Source organism: Diachasma alloeum, unplaced genomic scaffold, assembly GCF_001412515.2.
Source record: "Diachasma alloeum isolate Michigan unplaced genomic scaffold, Dall2.0 Dall_scaffold_00176, whole genome shotgun sequence".
Taxonomy (NCBI): domain Eukaryota; kingdom Metazoa; phylum Arthropoda; class Insecta; order Hymenoptera; family Braconidae; genus Diachasma; species Diachasma alloeum.
The window spans coordinates 650605-666694 of NW_021680342.1; the positions used below are offsets into that span (position 1 = coordinate 650605).

At 37.2% G+C, this 16090-nt stretch overlaps 3 protein-coding genes across 5 annotated transcripts in view; 1 reads left to right on the forward strand and 2 right to left on the reverse strand.

The window, feature by feature from the left end:
• Positions 1-883: 883 nt before the first annotated feature.
• LOC107048721 (soluble calcium-activated nucleotidase 1) lies at positions 884-4657 on the reverse strand. Of its 2 annotated transcripts, none has more exons than XM_015272061.2 (4): positions 4572-4657; positions 3613-4204; positions 2409-2770; positions 884-1431 (listed from the first exon to the last, which is right to left on the reverse strand). In XM_015272061.2, the coding sequence occupies exons 1-4, from the start codon at positions 4596-4598 to the stop codon at positions 1219-1221; spliced, it is 1194 nt and encodes a 397-aa protein (XP_015127547.1). In that variant the 5' UTR covers positions 4599-4657; the 3' UTR covers positions 884-1218. The 2 variants fall into 2 exon arrangements, with proteins under 2 accessions (XP_015127547.1, XP_015127556.1); XM_015272070.1 differs by lacking the exon at positions 4572-4657 and adding an exon at positions 4336-4545.
• LOC107048714 (ras GTPase-activating protein 1) lies at positions 4567-11437 on the forward strand. 2 transcript variants are annotated; one of them, XM_029125964.1, is made up of 9 exons: positions 4567-4647; positions 4728-4890; positions 5160-5341; positions 7274-8333; positions 8591-9544; positions 9889-10121; positions 10195-10336; positions 10688-10831; positions 10912-11437. In XM_029125964.1, the coding sequence occupies exons 2-9, from the start codon at positions 4843-4845 to the stop codon at positions 10987-10989; spliced, it is 2841 nt and encodes a 946-aa protein (XP_028981797.1). In that variant the 5' UTR covers positions 4567-4647; positions 4728-4842; the 3' UTR covers positions 10990-11437. The 2 variants fall into 2 exon arrangements, with proteins under 2 accessions (XP_028981797.1, XP_015127540.1); XM_015272054.2 differs by having other exon boundaries at positions 4634-4890.
• Positions 11438-12053: 616 nt separating this feature from the next.
• Positions 12054-16090, reverse strand: part of LOC107048733 (ras-like protein 1) — a 7725-nt gene continuing 3688 nt past the window's right edge. Inside the window, exons 4-5 of the mRNA XM_015272082.1 lie at positions 14125-14331; positions 12054-14007 (exon numbers count right to left, since the gene is read on the reverse strand). Coding sequence (XP_015127568.1) covers positions 13903-14007; positions 14125-14331 — 312 coding nt within the window. The 3' untranslated portion in view covers positions 12054-13902. The remainder of the gene's footprint in view (positions 14008-14124; positions 14332-16090) is intronic.

The following is a 16090-nucleotide window of genomic DNA, read 5'->3' on the forward strand; positions in this document are numbered from 1 at the left end:
GGATCATTCACACGAGATGATGCCTTTCCGGAATGAAAATGTCTCATAAAGGGAAATCCATCAAGAAATATTTTGTTTCCAAGTTACGGGATTACTATCATCTTTATTATTTTGTTTAAGAATTCATTTCTTATCTGCGATTATTGAATAGCCAAGCGAAAAACTACTGTCCCTTGTTTCGCATGAAACGAATATTCTTGGGGAGCAAATACGTACGAAATTTGTGCAGAGTTTTACATTGTATAGGGGCGGGTGGGGTAGAATGGCCACTAGACTTTTTTAAAATTATTCATAACTCAGAAAAAAATTTATCAGTTGAGCTCAGTTTAGGCTCGCCACAAAGGGAAAGAATTGTTCTTTGTATTGAAGAAAAAATTATTAAATTTTATCAACATTTCGACCCCTCATTAACATTTAAAAAAAAGCCAAAAATGTCCGTTTTACCCCAACGTCCCCTAAGTCAAACTTGCAAATGTTCAATTTGTTATTATTAATTGACAAGTATAATTTCAGCATGTGGAATTAAAAAAAAACAAAGCCCACCAAACGGGGCTCGAATGTTATGGATTTTGTGTTTTTCTTAAATTATACGTGTCGAATTTTGCACGATAAAATGAAAATTTACATGTTTGAATTGCACACGGTGGAATTAGATGGCACAATGTGTAATTGGGATGGTACATTACACTTTAGTAGATTTTAGCATGTGTATTGTATAACGAGAATGACGGAATTGCAATTTCTGTAGACAAGGTCTTCATGCAAAACAAGACATGTGTTAAAAAAGAAGAGAAACTACTGCGGATGATAAGTGATTGTGTCAAGAAAATGCAGTGTCAGCGTTAAGGTATGCCGTCAAAAATAACAATAATAAAGATCAAAATTAGTATAAATAATTTTTATTCATAAATCTTGATAATTTCCAATAGGTCTAATTCACAAATCTCTTGATCATTTATTATAAAAAATGATACTCAATGCTCATTGCACATATAACATCGTAGAAGCGATAAAAAATCCATTCGTTCAAACCAAAGATTTAAGTCCAGTGGAATTGACGTAGATAATTTGCATAATTGCCCTACTGTAGACGTCGTTGAGACCAGTATTTTCCCCCTCTCCAATATTTTTGTACATATTTACAATAATCTGCGGCGAAGGTATGTATGTACAGTTGTAGAAGTGAAAATTCAATTTTTCTCAAGTTCATGAGGTACGTCACACAAATTCGAACCCCTCAAATTTTAAATCAGCTATTTTCATGTCTGGCATTAGAATCTCTCCATCGATCGTGAACGCCGTGATGTAAGTTGCTGTTCGACCTTGAAACTCTTCGGATTTTAGAGCAATTATGACGGTATCGTCTGTGCCAGGGAGAAATTTGAAACTTGAGAAGCCACGGACTGGTATTCTTCCCTCAATTTTCGTTGTCTGCGAAGAAAATCGAAGGATTTACTTCATGAATGTTAGGAGTGATTTTTCAAATATAAAATTTCATGCAATATTTCAGCAATTCGAAGGAACATTTGATAAAATTTTTGAGTGTCGAACACGTCACTAATTGTTAATGATGCCATTATTATCTCAGATAGGCGCCTTTTTAAAGTGAAAAATGAAAATGTCTTTCTGGAGTCGGGGAAACTTTTCGTTATGCCATTAAACCCAAATTCGATGATAACTTGTCAGACTTCCATTAGTCATTGATCCATCACCCGATAACCAAGTAATTAACCATCAATTCGGCTCCCTGACTGATAACGAAAGTAATCATTACTTGAGTAATTCTCGGATAAAATTACACAGATAATTGAAGTTTGTTAATATTCAATGAGATATGAAAATTAACAATGTAATGACTATAAAAAATTAATTAACCAGGTATTCGTCATTATTTAGCAGGGATTACTGATTGATAGTGTAATGAAAAATTGAAGATTCATTGATTATTAATAATTTAATAATGAAAATTTATTTAATAATATTAATTAATTTTAAAATTAAATTTAAAAAAAATTAATTTAAAAAATGGACAGAAAAAATGAACCAAAAAAACATCCCTCGAGGGATCGTAAAACGAATGCACACTTCCTTCTCTAGAGTGTAACGAACATTTTAAAAAATTTCAATTGAATAAAAATTTTGACACTTGAACGATTTTAAAGGTAAAAATAAAAAATGTTGATTTTCGTTAATTCACGGGGTAAAATCGATTATATTAATCATTTTTTCGATTTTTGAACATATCCCCTCATATATAAAAATTCCCTCAATAAGTCCCTAGCTGGAACAAAAACTTTCAAATTTCACCGCGGTCTCAACTTAATAATAATAACAATTATAATCATAATCATAATAATAATATTGTTGTTGTTCCAATAACTCTTCATTTTCTTTACAATGGAAATTACCTTAATACTGGAAAAATCTTCATTAGCAGTCAGCAAATAACTGCAACTCATGACTTCATCCTTGGTCTCATTATACCTCTCCTCAGAGCACCTCCTGGGGAGGAAAAACCAGCTGTTCCTCCTCTCACTCCACATTCCAGACTCATGGAGCATGTACCCAGGGAATTCAATATGAATAGCCCGCCTCAGTTTCTTATAATTATCAACCCAATTGACCGAACGCACGTCGCCCTTGGGTGAGATCACCTTCACCCACATTGGATTATTATTAGTGAATTCTCCAGAGCTTGTCGTCCACTCTTTCCCCATGCTCCCAACATAAAGCAAATTATCCTTGACAGTGGCCCATTCAGATTTGAAACCTGAAATAAAAAATTGAGGCATTTCATCAACTGATTCTATGACATTTCTGCAACATTTCCAACGCAATGCATTTTAAAATCTGTTATCTGTTCTTCGATAAACGCTGCGCAACGATGATGCAGCGTAAGTAATAATCATTGTGTTGCATAAGATCAGAGCAATGATTCAACAATTCAAATTAATTTGTGACATAACAACGTGGGACATGAATAAATATGTAGATGAACTGATAAATCAGATAGCAGTGTAATTTAATCAAATTTGAGTGATATAATCTGGCCGGCGAGTGATAAAATAACCGAAGTCGTCTTCATCTTGAGTCGTATTTTTGCTAAATATCTCTGAACCCAGAGGAAAAACGCTGTTAAAAGTTTTTGTCTGAATTTTCTGTGTTAAATCCCGGAAATGTTTGTCAGGTGACATTTCCACAAAAATAAGGCATTCCATTGATTTTCTGTTCATTCTATCAGAAAATAATAAAACGTGTGAAGTTTAGTTCAATGCTTCCATGAAAATTCAGAAGAATCATAAACATTCTGACAATATTTATTCTGAATACTCATGTTCAATTGAACATTGAAGTAAGTTGATAAATTTTTGTTTTACCTCTACTGGAACTCTATGAATTCCTATGAATTCTACCTAAAACTTGAAAGTTCACCGTCATTTTTTAAGAAATCGATCTCAATTTCTAAAGACTCGTCCAAGACATAATATTTATTCAAATTACACAAATTCCATTGCATAGATTCAATTACGTGAGCTTCCGTCGAAGCTCACGTAAAATTGAAATATCAGTGACCATGACTACTGAGATATGAATTCCGCTGATAATATCTACCTTTCGTATTCTTTCCATCCCCATCCATGAGGATAATCCAGGGATAAATCTTGTCCCCCTCAAAGTAAAAAACAAGACCAGTCCTGTCATCAAAGCTCAAAATTCTCCCATCAAAAGTCACCAACTCCGACAGCTCCATAGCCCTCCCCTTCATAGCAATATTCGACGAAAGAATGATTGGATTCTCATCGAAATGCAAGGAGACCCTTCGTTCCTTGGCATTCCACGTCAGCGTTCCCCTCTTGAGATGACTAACCCAGAGCCCTTTGTCAGGCACCTTCGAGTCAGTATCCAAATCACTAATTACGGAAATTTTAAATGTCACTCCAGCTGGTGATTTAATTGCCGCTGACAGTGGATACGTGGAATTGTAAACAGAGTAATCGGAGCACTCTTCGCACTGGCTCTGGTGACACACATTGTTGAGTATTCTAGGATAGGCGTAGAACATCACCGGTACGAATAATATAACTAATGCAATTAAACATTGATTCTGCAGTCTCACTGAGTTACTCCCAACCCGATAGACATGTGGAGTTTGGAGGGCTCCTCTCCAGTCCCTCAGCAGTGACATGTCGTCGCTTCTCTTTCTCTTCAAAAAATTAAACATTTGAATTATTACAACTTGCCAGCACCACTAGTCACGAGCCTGACAGCGACAATATTCTGCTCGCTCCGATAAAATGTCAAAATAAAAAAAACGACTCATGGGTTAGGAGTTACCAGTGCAACTGATGAATCCTCAGCACCGAAAAAACTACACGCATCATCTCCCTCTGTATTATCGACTGAGCACCAATAGCTCAAAATAAACAATGCACTCCTCCCTTACAATTGAAAAAATTCAATTGTCGATAGTGTCAACAACCTGACAATTGTCCAATTGGTGTGTTTCACCTGTCATGTTTGTTGTCACTTTCGCCTTTTTCCCAATGTTTGTTTTCAAGTTTTTTTCTTACCCTATGTTTCACGGCCTGGGCACTCATGGTGGGGACAAAACTTCAGTCCAACGTGCTGCCAGTGGTAAAATGGACGGTGGGTGAAAAACGTCAATACATTATTTGTGCGGAACTATGAATTATTGAGGTTTAAATAATGATTAATGGTCATTACAGATGGTGATTTTACGCGTTACTGATGAGGATATCGGAAATCATTTGAAATGGTTATTTTTAATGGTTATTATTAGTGATCTGTTTGTTTGAATATTCGGGGGGATTACCAATTAAAATGGCTGAATTTGTACGCGGCGGACCCAGCGTGTCAAACAGTGCGAAGGTATTTATTTGAGAATTTAATAGCCATTAAGTACGCGAGGAGAATAATTGTTGTTGTTGTGGGGGGTCATTAGAATTCGTGGGGTTTGATTTTGACTTGCTAATTTATTGATTACTATTCGGAGATTGTGTATTTGGCTTCTTTGTCTCGACGATACGGCACTTCTCACTCCACATTTTCTGATTAATTTTCGAGATAAATTGAATGGGCGAGGGGGAGGTGGACTTTTTGGGAGTTCTTTTGTGAGGTGACAGGGAAATTCCTTTCAGATTGATCATCCGAGCAAAGGTGGCTCACCGAGTACGGGCAGCGAGGATGGGGGTCCAAATGAGTCACTCAATGCCGAGAGTGAGTTTGATCCATTCCTTGAAAATATCCCGGATGATCCGCAGGACATCGAGGAGCCCGACAGTGCCAATGCGACTTTACTCACTGCACCAGCTGAGAATCAGTAATTATTTCCTTGGATTTACGGTTTTTGGGGGGGAGTGAGGGCGATCGTGGGGAGCTGGGAATAACAGGAAGAGGGAATGTTTTGGTAATCTGCGGGGCCGGATGTGGGGGACGGTCTTAAGAATACGGTGGAGGAAGTTGTTGGTGATAAGGAAAATTGTGTGGCATTTGTTGGACAAGAGCTGTAATTGTTTTGAGTGTTATCGAACACTCGATTTTCCATTGTGAATCACTTTTTAGCGGGGTCAATGATATTCAGGGTGTTTATCGAAACCACAAGTAGTTTAAAATCTTTTGATTTTCTTTTTCAAATGATGGCTGGATTTATTTTCCTCGTGGAGGTGAAAATTCCAATTTCAAGGATTATGGAGAACAGAACACATTGGAGGAAATGAATGATCGGAACGTTAAGAATTATTCAAGTTTGGGATCGGGCTGGTGAAATATCTTGAATTTCAAGAAGATAAAAGAATTCTTATAAAGATTTTTTAACCGAAAAAAATTTCTATATATTTTTATTTTTCGAGATTCAGAAATCCTATGTGAATAAAGAAGTTTACGTGAAATAATTTCCGTCAATTAATTATCGATTTTTAATACGTAAAATTGATGATGCGGTGTGAGTCGATAGGATACGCCAGAATTTCAATCAGTATGAAGGAGATAGAACTTTCAAGGTAATAAATTGACAAAAAGATTGAAAATAATTTCATTTTGAGGTCAGTTAAGTCAAAAAAACCTGTTTTTTTCGTACAAAAAATTTCAGTATGCCATTGTCCGTGGAACATAACGTGTCATTTATTTTTAGTTTTTATCAGATGATTTCCCTCGATGAATTGTCTGTTGCTTTTACGTAAAGTCAATGATACGATATGAATGGGAGTTGTTGACCTGAAATTTCAATTTGTGAAGAATCAAAAGCGTTCAAAGTAATGAATTCCCGAAAGCATATAGAGTCTCAAGGAGATAGACGAATTTCATGAGAATCTTTGAATGAAAATGAAGATTAAAATCAAAGATGGAACTAAATTTACAGTTTCTACTGATTTTCGCATCAAATAGTGATTTTCAGTGACGAAATTCTTTGTAATTTTAGTGTAACTGTCACTTTATGGTATTTTCCATAAAGTGTTTCGGAAACTTCTGTCGGAAATTTCAAGTGTATCTTCGAATCTGAAGAGAAAAACACGAACTTCAATGAAACTCTGATCGAAAATGAAAATGAAAGTAAAAAAAAGAAACTCATAATTCTTCTTTGCAAAAATTTTCATGCTCTCCCTCGTTGAATTCTACTTCTTTACTCGCATCAAGTCAATAACACGACCAGAATTGCTATGATTAAACTACAATTTCCACGAATCTTCACAATAAAACCCATTCAGCTCTCAATCTCTCAAAATATTGAAAATCCCCTTAGACTTCAGTTTTCCCCAAATACCTCAAAGCCCAAGGCAATCGCTCTCATTTCCACAGATACCGTTCCCAAAAAAACCCGTTCCATTTTCATTTTCTCCCCAAAAAAACCCTCATCTCCCTTAAGGTACTTCCGCAGTAAGTATACTTGGTGAAAATTTCGAAATGGTATAAAGACGCAATATTTGGATCATATGTTGTTGACCACATTAAAAAGATATTCCCAAAATTTCCAGTCCCTGGTCCACCCCATTTTTGAGATATCCATCGCCAAACATTCAATTTTTGTGTTTTTTCCATTTTTGACGATGTATATCTCGAAAATGGGGTGGATAAGGTAATTGAAATTTTGGGAATAGTTTTTGAATGTGCTCAACAACATGTGATCCAAATATTGCGTCTTTATACCATTTCCTTAAATCCCAAGATATGCTCCAAAAACTGACCTACGCTGAAACCCCTTATCTCCTTCCGCACTGCTGCGACACCCTCCTACACCCCCACCTTCACATTCCAGATGGTACCATGGTCGCCTGGACAGGTTTACCGCAGAAGAGCGTCTGTGGGACGCGAGTAAAATGGGCAGTTACCTGGTGCGCGAGAGCGACAGAAAGCCAGGGAGTTACGTGCTCTCGTACTTGGGTCGCACTGGCATCAATCATTTTCGCATAACAGCTGTCTGCGGTGACTACTACATCGGTGGCCGTCAGTTCAACAGTCTCTCGGACTTGGTAGCCTACTACACCCACTGCTCAGACCTCTTGAAACGTGAGCGTCTGATTCACCCGACGCCACCACCAGAGCCAGTGAACGATAAGAAGAGAATCGTCGCTATATTGCCATACACAAAGATGCCGGACACAGATGAGTTGAGTTTCCAAAAAGGCGACATATTCTTCGTGCACAACGACATGGGTGACGGCTGGCTGTGGGTCACCGCCCACAGAACAGGGGAACAGGGTCTCATATTTCGTGAGTTGGTTGAGGATTTGGACGACTCGATTGATCCGAACACAGTCTTCTCGTGGTTTCATCCGAATGTAACGAAGAGTGAGGCTGTTGATATGCTGGTGAAGGCCGGTCCTGGAAGCTTCCTGGTGAGGCCATCTGACAACAGCCCCGGGGATTACTCCCTCTTCTTTCACATTAATAATCAAATACAGAGATTTAGGATTGAAAAGAAAGGGGTGAGGTATCTAATGGGGGGAAGAACGTTCGAGTGTCTCGATGCTGTTATCAATCGATACAGGAAGGAGCAGATTGTGGAGGGCCACACGCTGGTACAGGCCATGGTAACTGAGCCCGATGGCAGTGTCAGGGTTAATCGAGAGGTACAGCACGCTGAGAAGATTTATGCTACACTCAGAGAGTGTCGTGAACAGTCCGGCGCTAAGAAGAATAAGGGGATCAAAATGCAGGGATATTTGGAGAAAAAGTCGGAGAAGAATAAGAAGTGGAAGGCATTGTATTTTGTGCTGCTGGTCGATGCCACTGACACACATCTTTACCTCTATGATAATCCCAAGAGGACGAAACCCAAGGGACTCATTGACCTCAGCTGCGCCTATCTCTATCAGGTAGATAAGATTAATTGAGGGGGAGATAGCGGGGGGTGGGAAATTGCAAACATTGCGATAATGTTTTTATGAGGGAGAAATCATTAATTTGAGATAAATTCACAATTACTACTGTATTGGGTCACTTTATTAGTTTTATTTTTATCTTGGGTAAAATTTCAATGCAATGGACGAATGAGAAACATTCAAGTTTTCAATTCCTAATGAATTTTTATGAATTATTTTGTAACTTCATTGCAGTTTACTTTCCATTTCAGGTACACGAAAGTGTTTTCGACAGGCCCCACTGTTTCCAACTCGTGGAGCGTGCATTGCCCTGTTTAGCAACGATAACTTACCTCGCTGCACCAAATTCTGAAAATGCTCAAGACTGGATAAATGCATTGAAGCCACTCTGTGTATCACAGCTGACACGTGCCCCCAAGGTGGCACGTTTACGTGAACTGCGATCATTGCATTTACATATACTCGATGCACACAGATTGCCATACAAATTGGTACCAAATCCATTCATCATAGTTGCATTAAATAATGTTAAAGTTGCTCGTACAAAAGTTAAGACTGGAATGCATCTGCTCTGGGACGAGGAGTTTGTCCTGGAGGATGTGCCTCCCGACGTGATGTCGTTTTCATTGACTCTTTATAACAAGGGTAAACGAAGCAAAGATACTGAAGTTGCTGAGGTGTCAGTGGAGCTCGCTAATTTACCAAATGGAGAGGAGATTGATGAGTGGTATCCACTGGTTGGGGTCACCCCCATTGGTGAATGGGGAGCACTACGTTTACGCATAAGATATCGTCACGATCTTGCAATGCCTCCAGAGGAATACAGCCCCCTTCAACAGCTCCTCCTCGACCCAGAACTCCACGTTGTTCGAGCTCTGGCTGACGTCTGTCACTTGGATCGAGTCCCATTGGCGAACAGTCTCCTGAGAATATTTAGACACGAGAGGAAGGAGGCTGACCTTTTACGCTCACTCAATCAGGCTGAGGTGGACAAGGAGGACGAAACACCTACGTTGTTTCGCGCTGCCAGCCTCACAACTACACTTATGGATCTTTACATGAAATCAGTTTGTACGTCATTCCTCAAAGCTGCCCTACGCGATACCATAGTTAAACTCATCGAGAGTAAACAGAGCTGTGAACTCAATCCAACGAAAATGGACTCGCCGGAGGACGCGTGTAGCAATGCTGAATTTTTATTACAAGTAATTTATACAATTTTCTTAACTACTCCAACAGTCTCAAAATTCTCTTGTTTTTATACTGCATGTTCTCCGACGTTGCGAGCGGAATTCTTCTTTTTTACATCTTTTTTCAGAATATTGTAGAATTCTCCAGAAATTCCGAGAATTCTCCAGAGATTTATACGTTGCAAATTGCAATAATATTCAGTCTAGTGCATTATTTTTTACCATTATTTGCAAAAAAATTTTGGTAATTTCCAAAAAAGCTGTTGTGCAAATGACTTTATTTTGAATAAAGTCATTTGCACAACAATTTGCGTTTTTATGCAGAAGATTTTAATTATTAGTTGGTTTCCAATAATTAGGTTTTGGATGAAGTGACTCTCAGCATTTTCACGAGCCCCGACGCATGCCCAAAGACCCTGCGATACATATGTGGATGTCTGCAAAGAGCCGTTGTGTCGAAATGGCCACACGAGCGTCTTGTGAGAACTCGTGTCGTCAGCGGCTTCATTTTTCTACGTTTGTTATGCCCAGCTATTCTGAATCCCAGGTCCTTCAACTTAATCGCTGAACCACCACCACCAGCTGCCGCCAGGTAACCCAACGTTCTCATAATGTTCCTGATATTTTTTCAGGATTTGGTTGTAATGATTTATTTATTTCAACAGGTCTCTAGTTATGGTAGCAAAGTGTCTGCAGAATCTGGCTAATTTAGTTGAGTTTGGGGGAAAAGAGCCATACATGGAGGTTGTCAATCCATTTATACTGAAGAACAAGGAACGAATGGTCGTTTTTCTCGATCAATTATCGGTAAATAATTCTCTTCTCGCTTTATTTTATAGGAAAATCTCCGATAGAAACGACTGGATTGAAAAAATCAGTAAAATTTCATATTTTTATCCAACTTTTTGTATTAAGACATTTTTTATAAAACTTACTCGACATGAATTTTCTAAGTTTTCCACTCTAATTTCCAAAAAAACTGGGAAAATCTCTAGAATAAGTTGTATAGGAAAATCAAATTCTATTATTTTATTCTATGACAATCTCTTGGCATTCTGTTGTAAAATCAATAGTTCATGAGATAATTACATAATTATCGAGGGATTTGTTGGAGTTATGAATGCTGTGTCCTTAAATATTCATGCTTTATGTGTCTAGAATGTGATTGAAAAACCCGAGTCTGATGGCGCTGATCACCGTAACAAGATCCAGAGTATGTCAGACACAGCTCGAGATTTGGCAACGCTTCATCACATCTGTGTGTCTCATTTGCGTGAGCTCCAAGTGCTCTCCAAGACTCAAGTACGTCATCCAATTAAAAGATGAAAATTTCATCTCCCAAGACTTTATGTCCCTAATTAAACATATTTCTTTTCTTACAGCCGACAATAAAACAACTGGTCACGGTTACCGAAATGTTGAGTAAACACAAGCAGAAGTACATGGAGATGATACGGTAGTGCTGGGAAAATTGAAAAGGCCAGCAGGACATCATGCCAAAACGAGGACGAATTTTTTATCATAAAAATCATTTTCAAAACAATAAAAAAAATCATAGAGACAACATTTTAATATGTATCGCGCAGTAGTATTTAAACAATACATACGAATTCAATTAATTCAACGTAACAGACTGACGTGCCATATATTATTACTGTATACACACAAGCCTACTATTTCGTATGTGATTAGAGAATAGTTTATACATATTAAAATCTATACATAAATATATATTATATATATATTTAGCGAACAATAACATGACAGTGATATAGCAACGTGCTGAATGGAATATTAGATGTACGATGATTTTATATTTACTTAGGTGCTCAGAAATAAAATAATCAAAAATTCATTACTATGTCAATTGATCTCTTTCACAAATCAATAAAATCAGATGAAAACTCATTCTCACGGGCATAAGAATTTGATTGTACATCAACAAAGTGCTGAAGCATGGTTTTTTTTATTTTAAGGACTTGTGATCATTAAAAATTTGTGGTGGATAGATAAGTGTGTCTGGTAAATTCACGATAATCTCGAGTCAGTCAACTGGATAATAAAATAACTGCCGATAAGTTGAGTACGAACAGGAAGAGATTTTGATAAATTCTAATAAAGAAGAAGGAAAAGATTTTTGGACATTGAAAAAAAAATGGATTCTGTTTGGAAAACGAAATAAATTCCTTTCACAATGAAAATACTTTTCATTTATTTTTCAAATATTTCTGTAATGCAGAAATTTAGACACATTCAATCATTTATTTCTAAAAAAATTTTACGGCTTGAGAAAAATTCCTCATCTTTTTCCTCAAAATCTTCTTATTTCCAAGATATTTGTAAAATGATATTTGCTGGAATGTCCTCTATGGCTCCATCGCAGAATTACCAGAACTGCATAACAAAGGGAGCCACTGTCTTTAAAATTAGCAACCCATGCACTGTTCACTCCGAGTTCAACTCTCACAATGCAAATAAATAAAATTCCTGGATAAATTATCGGGGAGCAGAAAATACACTCTCATTTATATAAACGTTCTTTTATTGATTCAATTGAATTATCTTACGACTAACTATATATTTGCATCGTTGCAGAATTCACAGTATAACGCCATTGAATGGCATGATTGAAGATTAAAAGGGACTACTATCGAATTCGACGTGTAAATTATCAGATTTCCTGATGGAATTCTCCTCTAAATATTTTAACTTCAATTTTTTATTTATCCATTCATCCATATGAAAAACTATTGAACACTATTTCTGTTACCTATAGAATCTTTTCTTAGATAAATCGTTCGTCGATTCACGTGATATTGATCTATAGGTTCATAGCATTCGAAATGTCGTTAGATATTACAATTAAAAATGTACAAACTATAAATTTGACTCAAAAGTTACGTGGCAATCTTATAGGCATAAACCTCACTTTTGTCCCTTCGTCATAAAAAAAATAACGCACATTGGTTATGACGTGAAAAAAGCACGTTGATTAGAACAAATCCAGTGAATACAACAATTTAAAGAGAAAAAAAACGTTAAAATTGATTTAAAACAGTCCAGGCCCTATGCATCTTATATTTACAATAAAATTGTAGCAATATCTATCCCTACATATTGTGAAACATTACGTCACATTTTAATTGATTATCTTGGCCCTCGAAATCGAATGAAAAGTACAGTTAATCAAAAAACTGATTTCTCAAGTGAAATAAGGAGAAAAATATTCGGCAATAAAAATTATTACTCTCCCCTTTCTTTCTCTGTGGCAACGGATAGTCGTCTGGCACATGAATTGCTTCATTCTGCGGCAGAAAAACATCATAAAAAAGGAACTTAAAATATCATGCAGTTTAACATAAATCATTCGGTTACCATAACGTGATTAACGAGGGGGGAAAAATTTGCGCGATTAAAAGTGTCTTTATCAGTTTAAAAAGTTTCACTTGCTCATTATGAACGTTATTAAATCTTCTTGAGTAATGTCGATTCGGTGTGCTCTTTCACCTTAGAGTATAACAATGAGGAATACAAATTTAATTATCTCTTGTATTATACAGTACCAGATACTGACTGAAGTTGTTAATCTGAGGGGAGACTACTGTCAATTTCAGAAGTCACTAAACTTTGAGCTTGGAAATTTCACATGTTACAGTATGCATATTCTATATTGTACACAAAAAATTGACAACTAGTACGAGAAAAATATTGCATGAGATCGAACCCGGTTCAATGTACTCTAATTTTGAGACATTCGGACTCCTCTCTTCCGAAATTCTTGGACTGATGTTGAGAACAATAATTACAAGATGGTTATTTGATATTTGATCTTCTAGTTACGTTAAAGTCACTTTTCTTTATGGATTTTTGTCATGCATTCATGACGTTTCCGAAGTATTTTGAACGGCTACAATGGTTTCTTTTAAATTAAAAATCCCTTACGTTACTTAGAGATCAAATATCTAAAAATCCTATCGAAATGATTCTCCGGTATATCTTTCTAAAATTTCGGTACGCCGACAAGTCTCAATATCTCAAAACCCGAAAGGGCAATGAATGAAGTTTTTTCCTGTACGAATTCTTACGTTTTGTATCCTTCAAAATGCCCAATTGAAAGCCACGTTATTCCAAAAACTCTTAGTAGTCTCGCCTCAATCAATTACTTTGCTTCGATAGAAAAAATTGTGCTCAGTTTCGTTTGAATCCTTCGAGATGATGGAGGATTGGAGGCAAGCTACGGAAAAACTGTGCATATTTTTGAATTCCCTAAACACGTGTTCCACTACGCTCTGTCTCTTCTTCTTAAAGCTTGCACGATTTCATTCTTAGTTCTTTGTGATCAGTGTCAAATGACGAAGATGTGGTGGCGATGCTTACAGAAGGCAGCATCTGGGTCTCCTGCGACCTGAATTACCAGCTCTTTGACGTTTTCTCTTCTCCTTGCCACGGTGCTCCTTGTCCTTTCGTATTTCTCGTACCTGAGGTGTTTTAATAATTGTCATTAATCGAGAGTCGTCATTAGCCGCCTCCACCGGATGCTCTCAGAGCTGTCATTATGAGACGAATGTTGTCTGTGGGCTCCTTTGATTACTCACCAGTGTATAAAAAGCATCATCCACACCCATTCGTGTCTTGGCTGATGTTTCAACGAACGGTACACCATACTGACGCGCAACTTCTCTCGCTTGTGACATATTTACAGCCCACGATTGTTGTAGATCACATTTATTACCGACTAATACCATGGGTACCTCCTCAGCGTCTTTCACTCTTTTGATTTGTTCTCTGTAGGTTCCTATATCCTAAAATTCAAACGAATAACGAATCTGTTGATAGATGATCTTGGAAGAGAATGAGAACTGTATTTCAGTTGCGCAGGGGGTCAACGTGTGCCACTGATGATGATTGATGAACCAGATCAGCAATGAAGGCACAGTTTCACCACTTTCTTGAATATCGATCACAGAGCAAATATAGTTTCGACTTTCAGAGACGAGTCACTGATTTTCAAGCATCCATCCCGAATTTTTAGGAATCTATCCCCATTTTTTGGGGATTCGTGATTGTGAAATTAAATCAGCTCGAAATTCAATGATTTTGTTCCCAGGTTTTAGTGACATTATCATTAATTTCTAATGACATTATCCCTCATTTTGAGGAGTATGTGACTAGTTTTCACGGACTTATCTCCTGTATTTGAAGATAAAAATGACTGATTATTGGGGTTATTCAAAAATTGGTGGTAGATTCTTAAAAATCAGTGGCATATTATTGGAAATCAAAATTATGTTTTCTCGGTGGTGAGAAAAATCGAACGCATCGGCATTGGTGAGTGATTTTAAAGGGAAATATCGCAGAGAAAGTCCATTAAAATTTTTTCTCAATCAACTCATTCTCGAGATAATTCCACAGTTAAAAACTATTGCACGTCTAAATTATTAAATTTCCAATACGCAGATGGATGTAAAGTTGAATAAAGAAAACGAAAATAGTCCCAACCAATTTTCTTCCATTTTTCAATTGCCAATGAAGGAAATCGATGACTCATAGTTTTGTTAATTATAGAGTCCACGTCGTCTGCCAAGAATTTCAATCGCATCAACGGGAAATATCAAAAGACCTTTTTTCGGGCTGAGGGGATTTTCTGCGAAGACTTCTCTTGATATTTTCTCTGAAAATCATTGATTCTTGAGATGACTCCATAATTGAAAAGGTGCCATCTTCGACTCATCACGTTTTTAATACCGAAATGTTTCCAATGTTCTGATAAAGACTAAAAATGTCATCAATCAATTCCCTCTCATGTTCTACAAAGACAAAGATTATAGTCTCAATCAATTTCCTTCCATTTCTTAGTTGTCAATGCAGGAAATCGATGAATCATGTTAATGTCAATTAGCGAGTTGATGACGTACTTCAAAATTGTTCATCGTCTCGACAGGAAAAATCTTGAATCACGCGTTTACCTCGGGAAAGAGAGAATTGTTCGGGGATCTGTTCTGCAGTTGAGAGATTAATTCCCTCCTCTTTCAGTTCACACTAACGTAAGGAATATTGGAAAAACTTCAGAAACAGCAACAGCCCCGAAAAAAAGCCGACTGACATAGGTTTCAACACGTGATTGGAGTATAGTATTTTCTTTCCGTGGCTTGTTTTTCCGACCCGAGAGGAAAACATCAGATTTCATAACCGGGAAAATTCCTCACATTCCTGAGATAATTCCATAATCAACAAAAACATTATACATCTATCGACGGTCGCCAGACGCCGATCGATACCCCTCATCAACCTCTCGATTACTCTGAGAAAAAAATATATTTTTGCCCAATATTTAAATACGAGATTGGCCGCGCGTGCTGCGCACACGCCTTCTCATCTCCTCACGTAGTGGCGCTTCGGTTTCAGTCTTACGCTTACGCTTATTCGAGATTTTCGAGATATTTCGGGATCGATTTCTTTTCTCCTTTTTACGATAGGATATTTTTGAGAGTTCTGAATAGCTTGTCGCTTAAATAGTTGGAATCAACGTTCACCCGGCTAAAAAATTCGATTTTGGCGAAA

Excerpts from the sequence above, each read along its gene's own strand:
- LOC107048721 (XM_015272061.2), bottom strand. The coding sequence starts at position 4,598 with ATGAGTGCCCAGGCCGTGAAACATAGG. Across the intron at positions 4,205-4,571 it reads CCCAGGCCGTGAAACATAGG|AGAAAGAGAAGCGACGACAT; the intron begins GTAAGAAAAAAA and ends AATTTTTTGAAG. Across the intron at positions 2,771-3,612 it reads GGATGGAAAGAATACGAAAG|GTTTCAAATCTGAATGGGCC; the intron begins GTAGATATTATC and ends TTTTTATTTCAG.
- LOC107048714 (XM_029125964.1), top strand. The coding sequence starts at position 4,843 with ATGGCTGAATTTGTACGCGGCGGACCCAGCGTGTCAAACAGTGCGAAG. Across the intron at positions 5,342-7,273 it reads ACTGCACCAGCTGAGAATCA|ATGGTACCATGGTCGCCTGG; the intron begins GTAATTATTTCC and ends TTCACATTCCAG. Across the intron at positions 8,334-8,590 it reads GCTGCGCCTATCTCTATCAG|GTACACGAAAGTGTTTTCGA; the intron begins GTAGATAAGATT and ends TTTCCATTTCAG.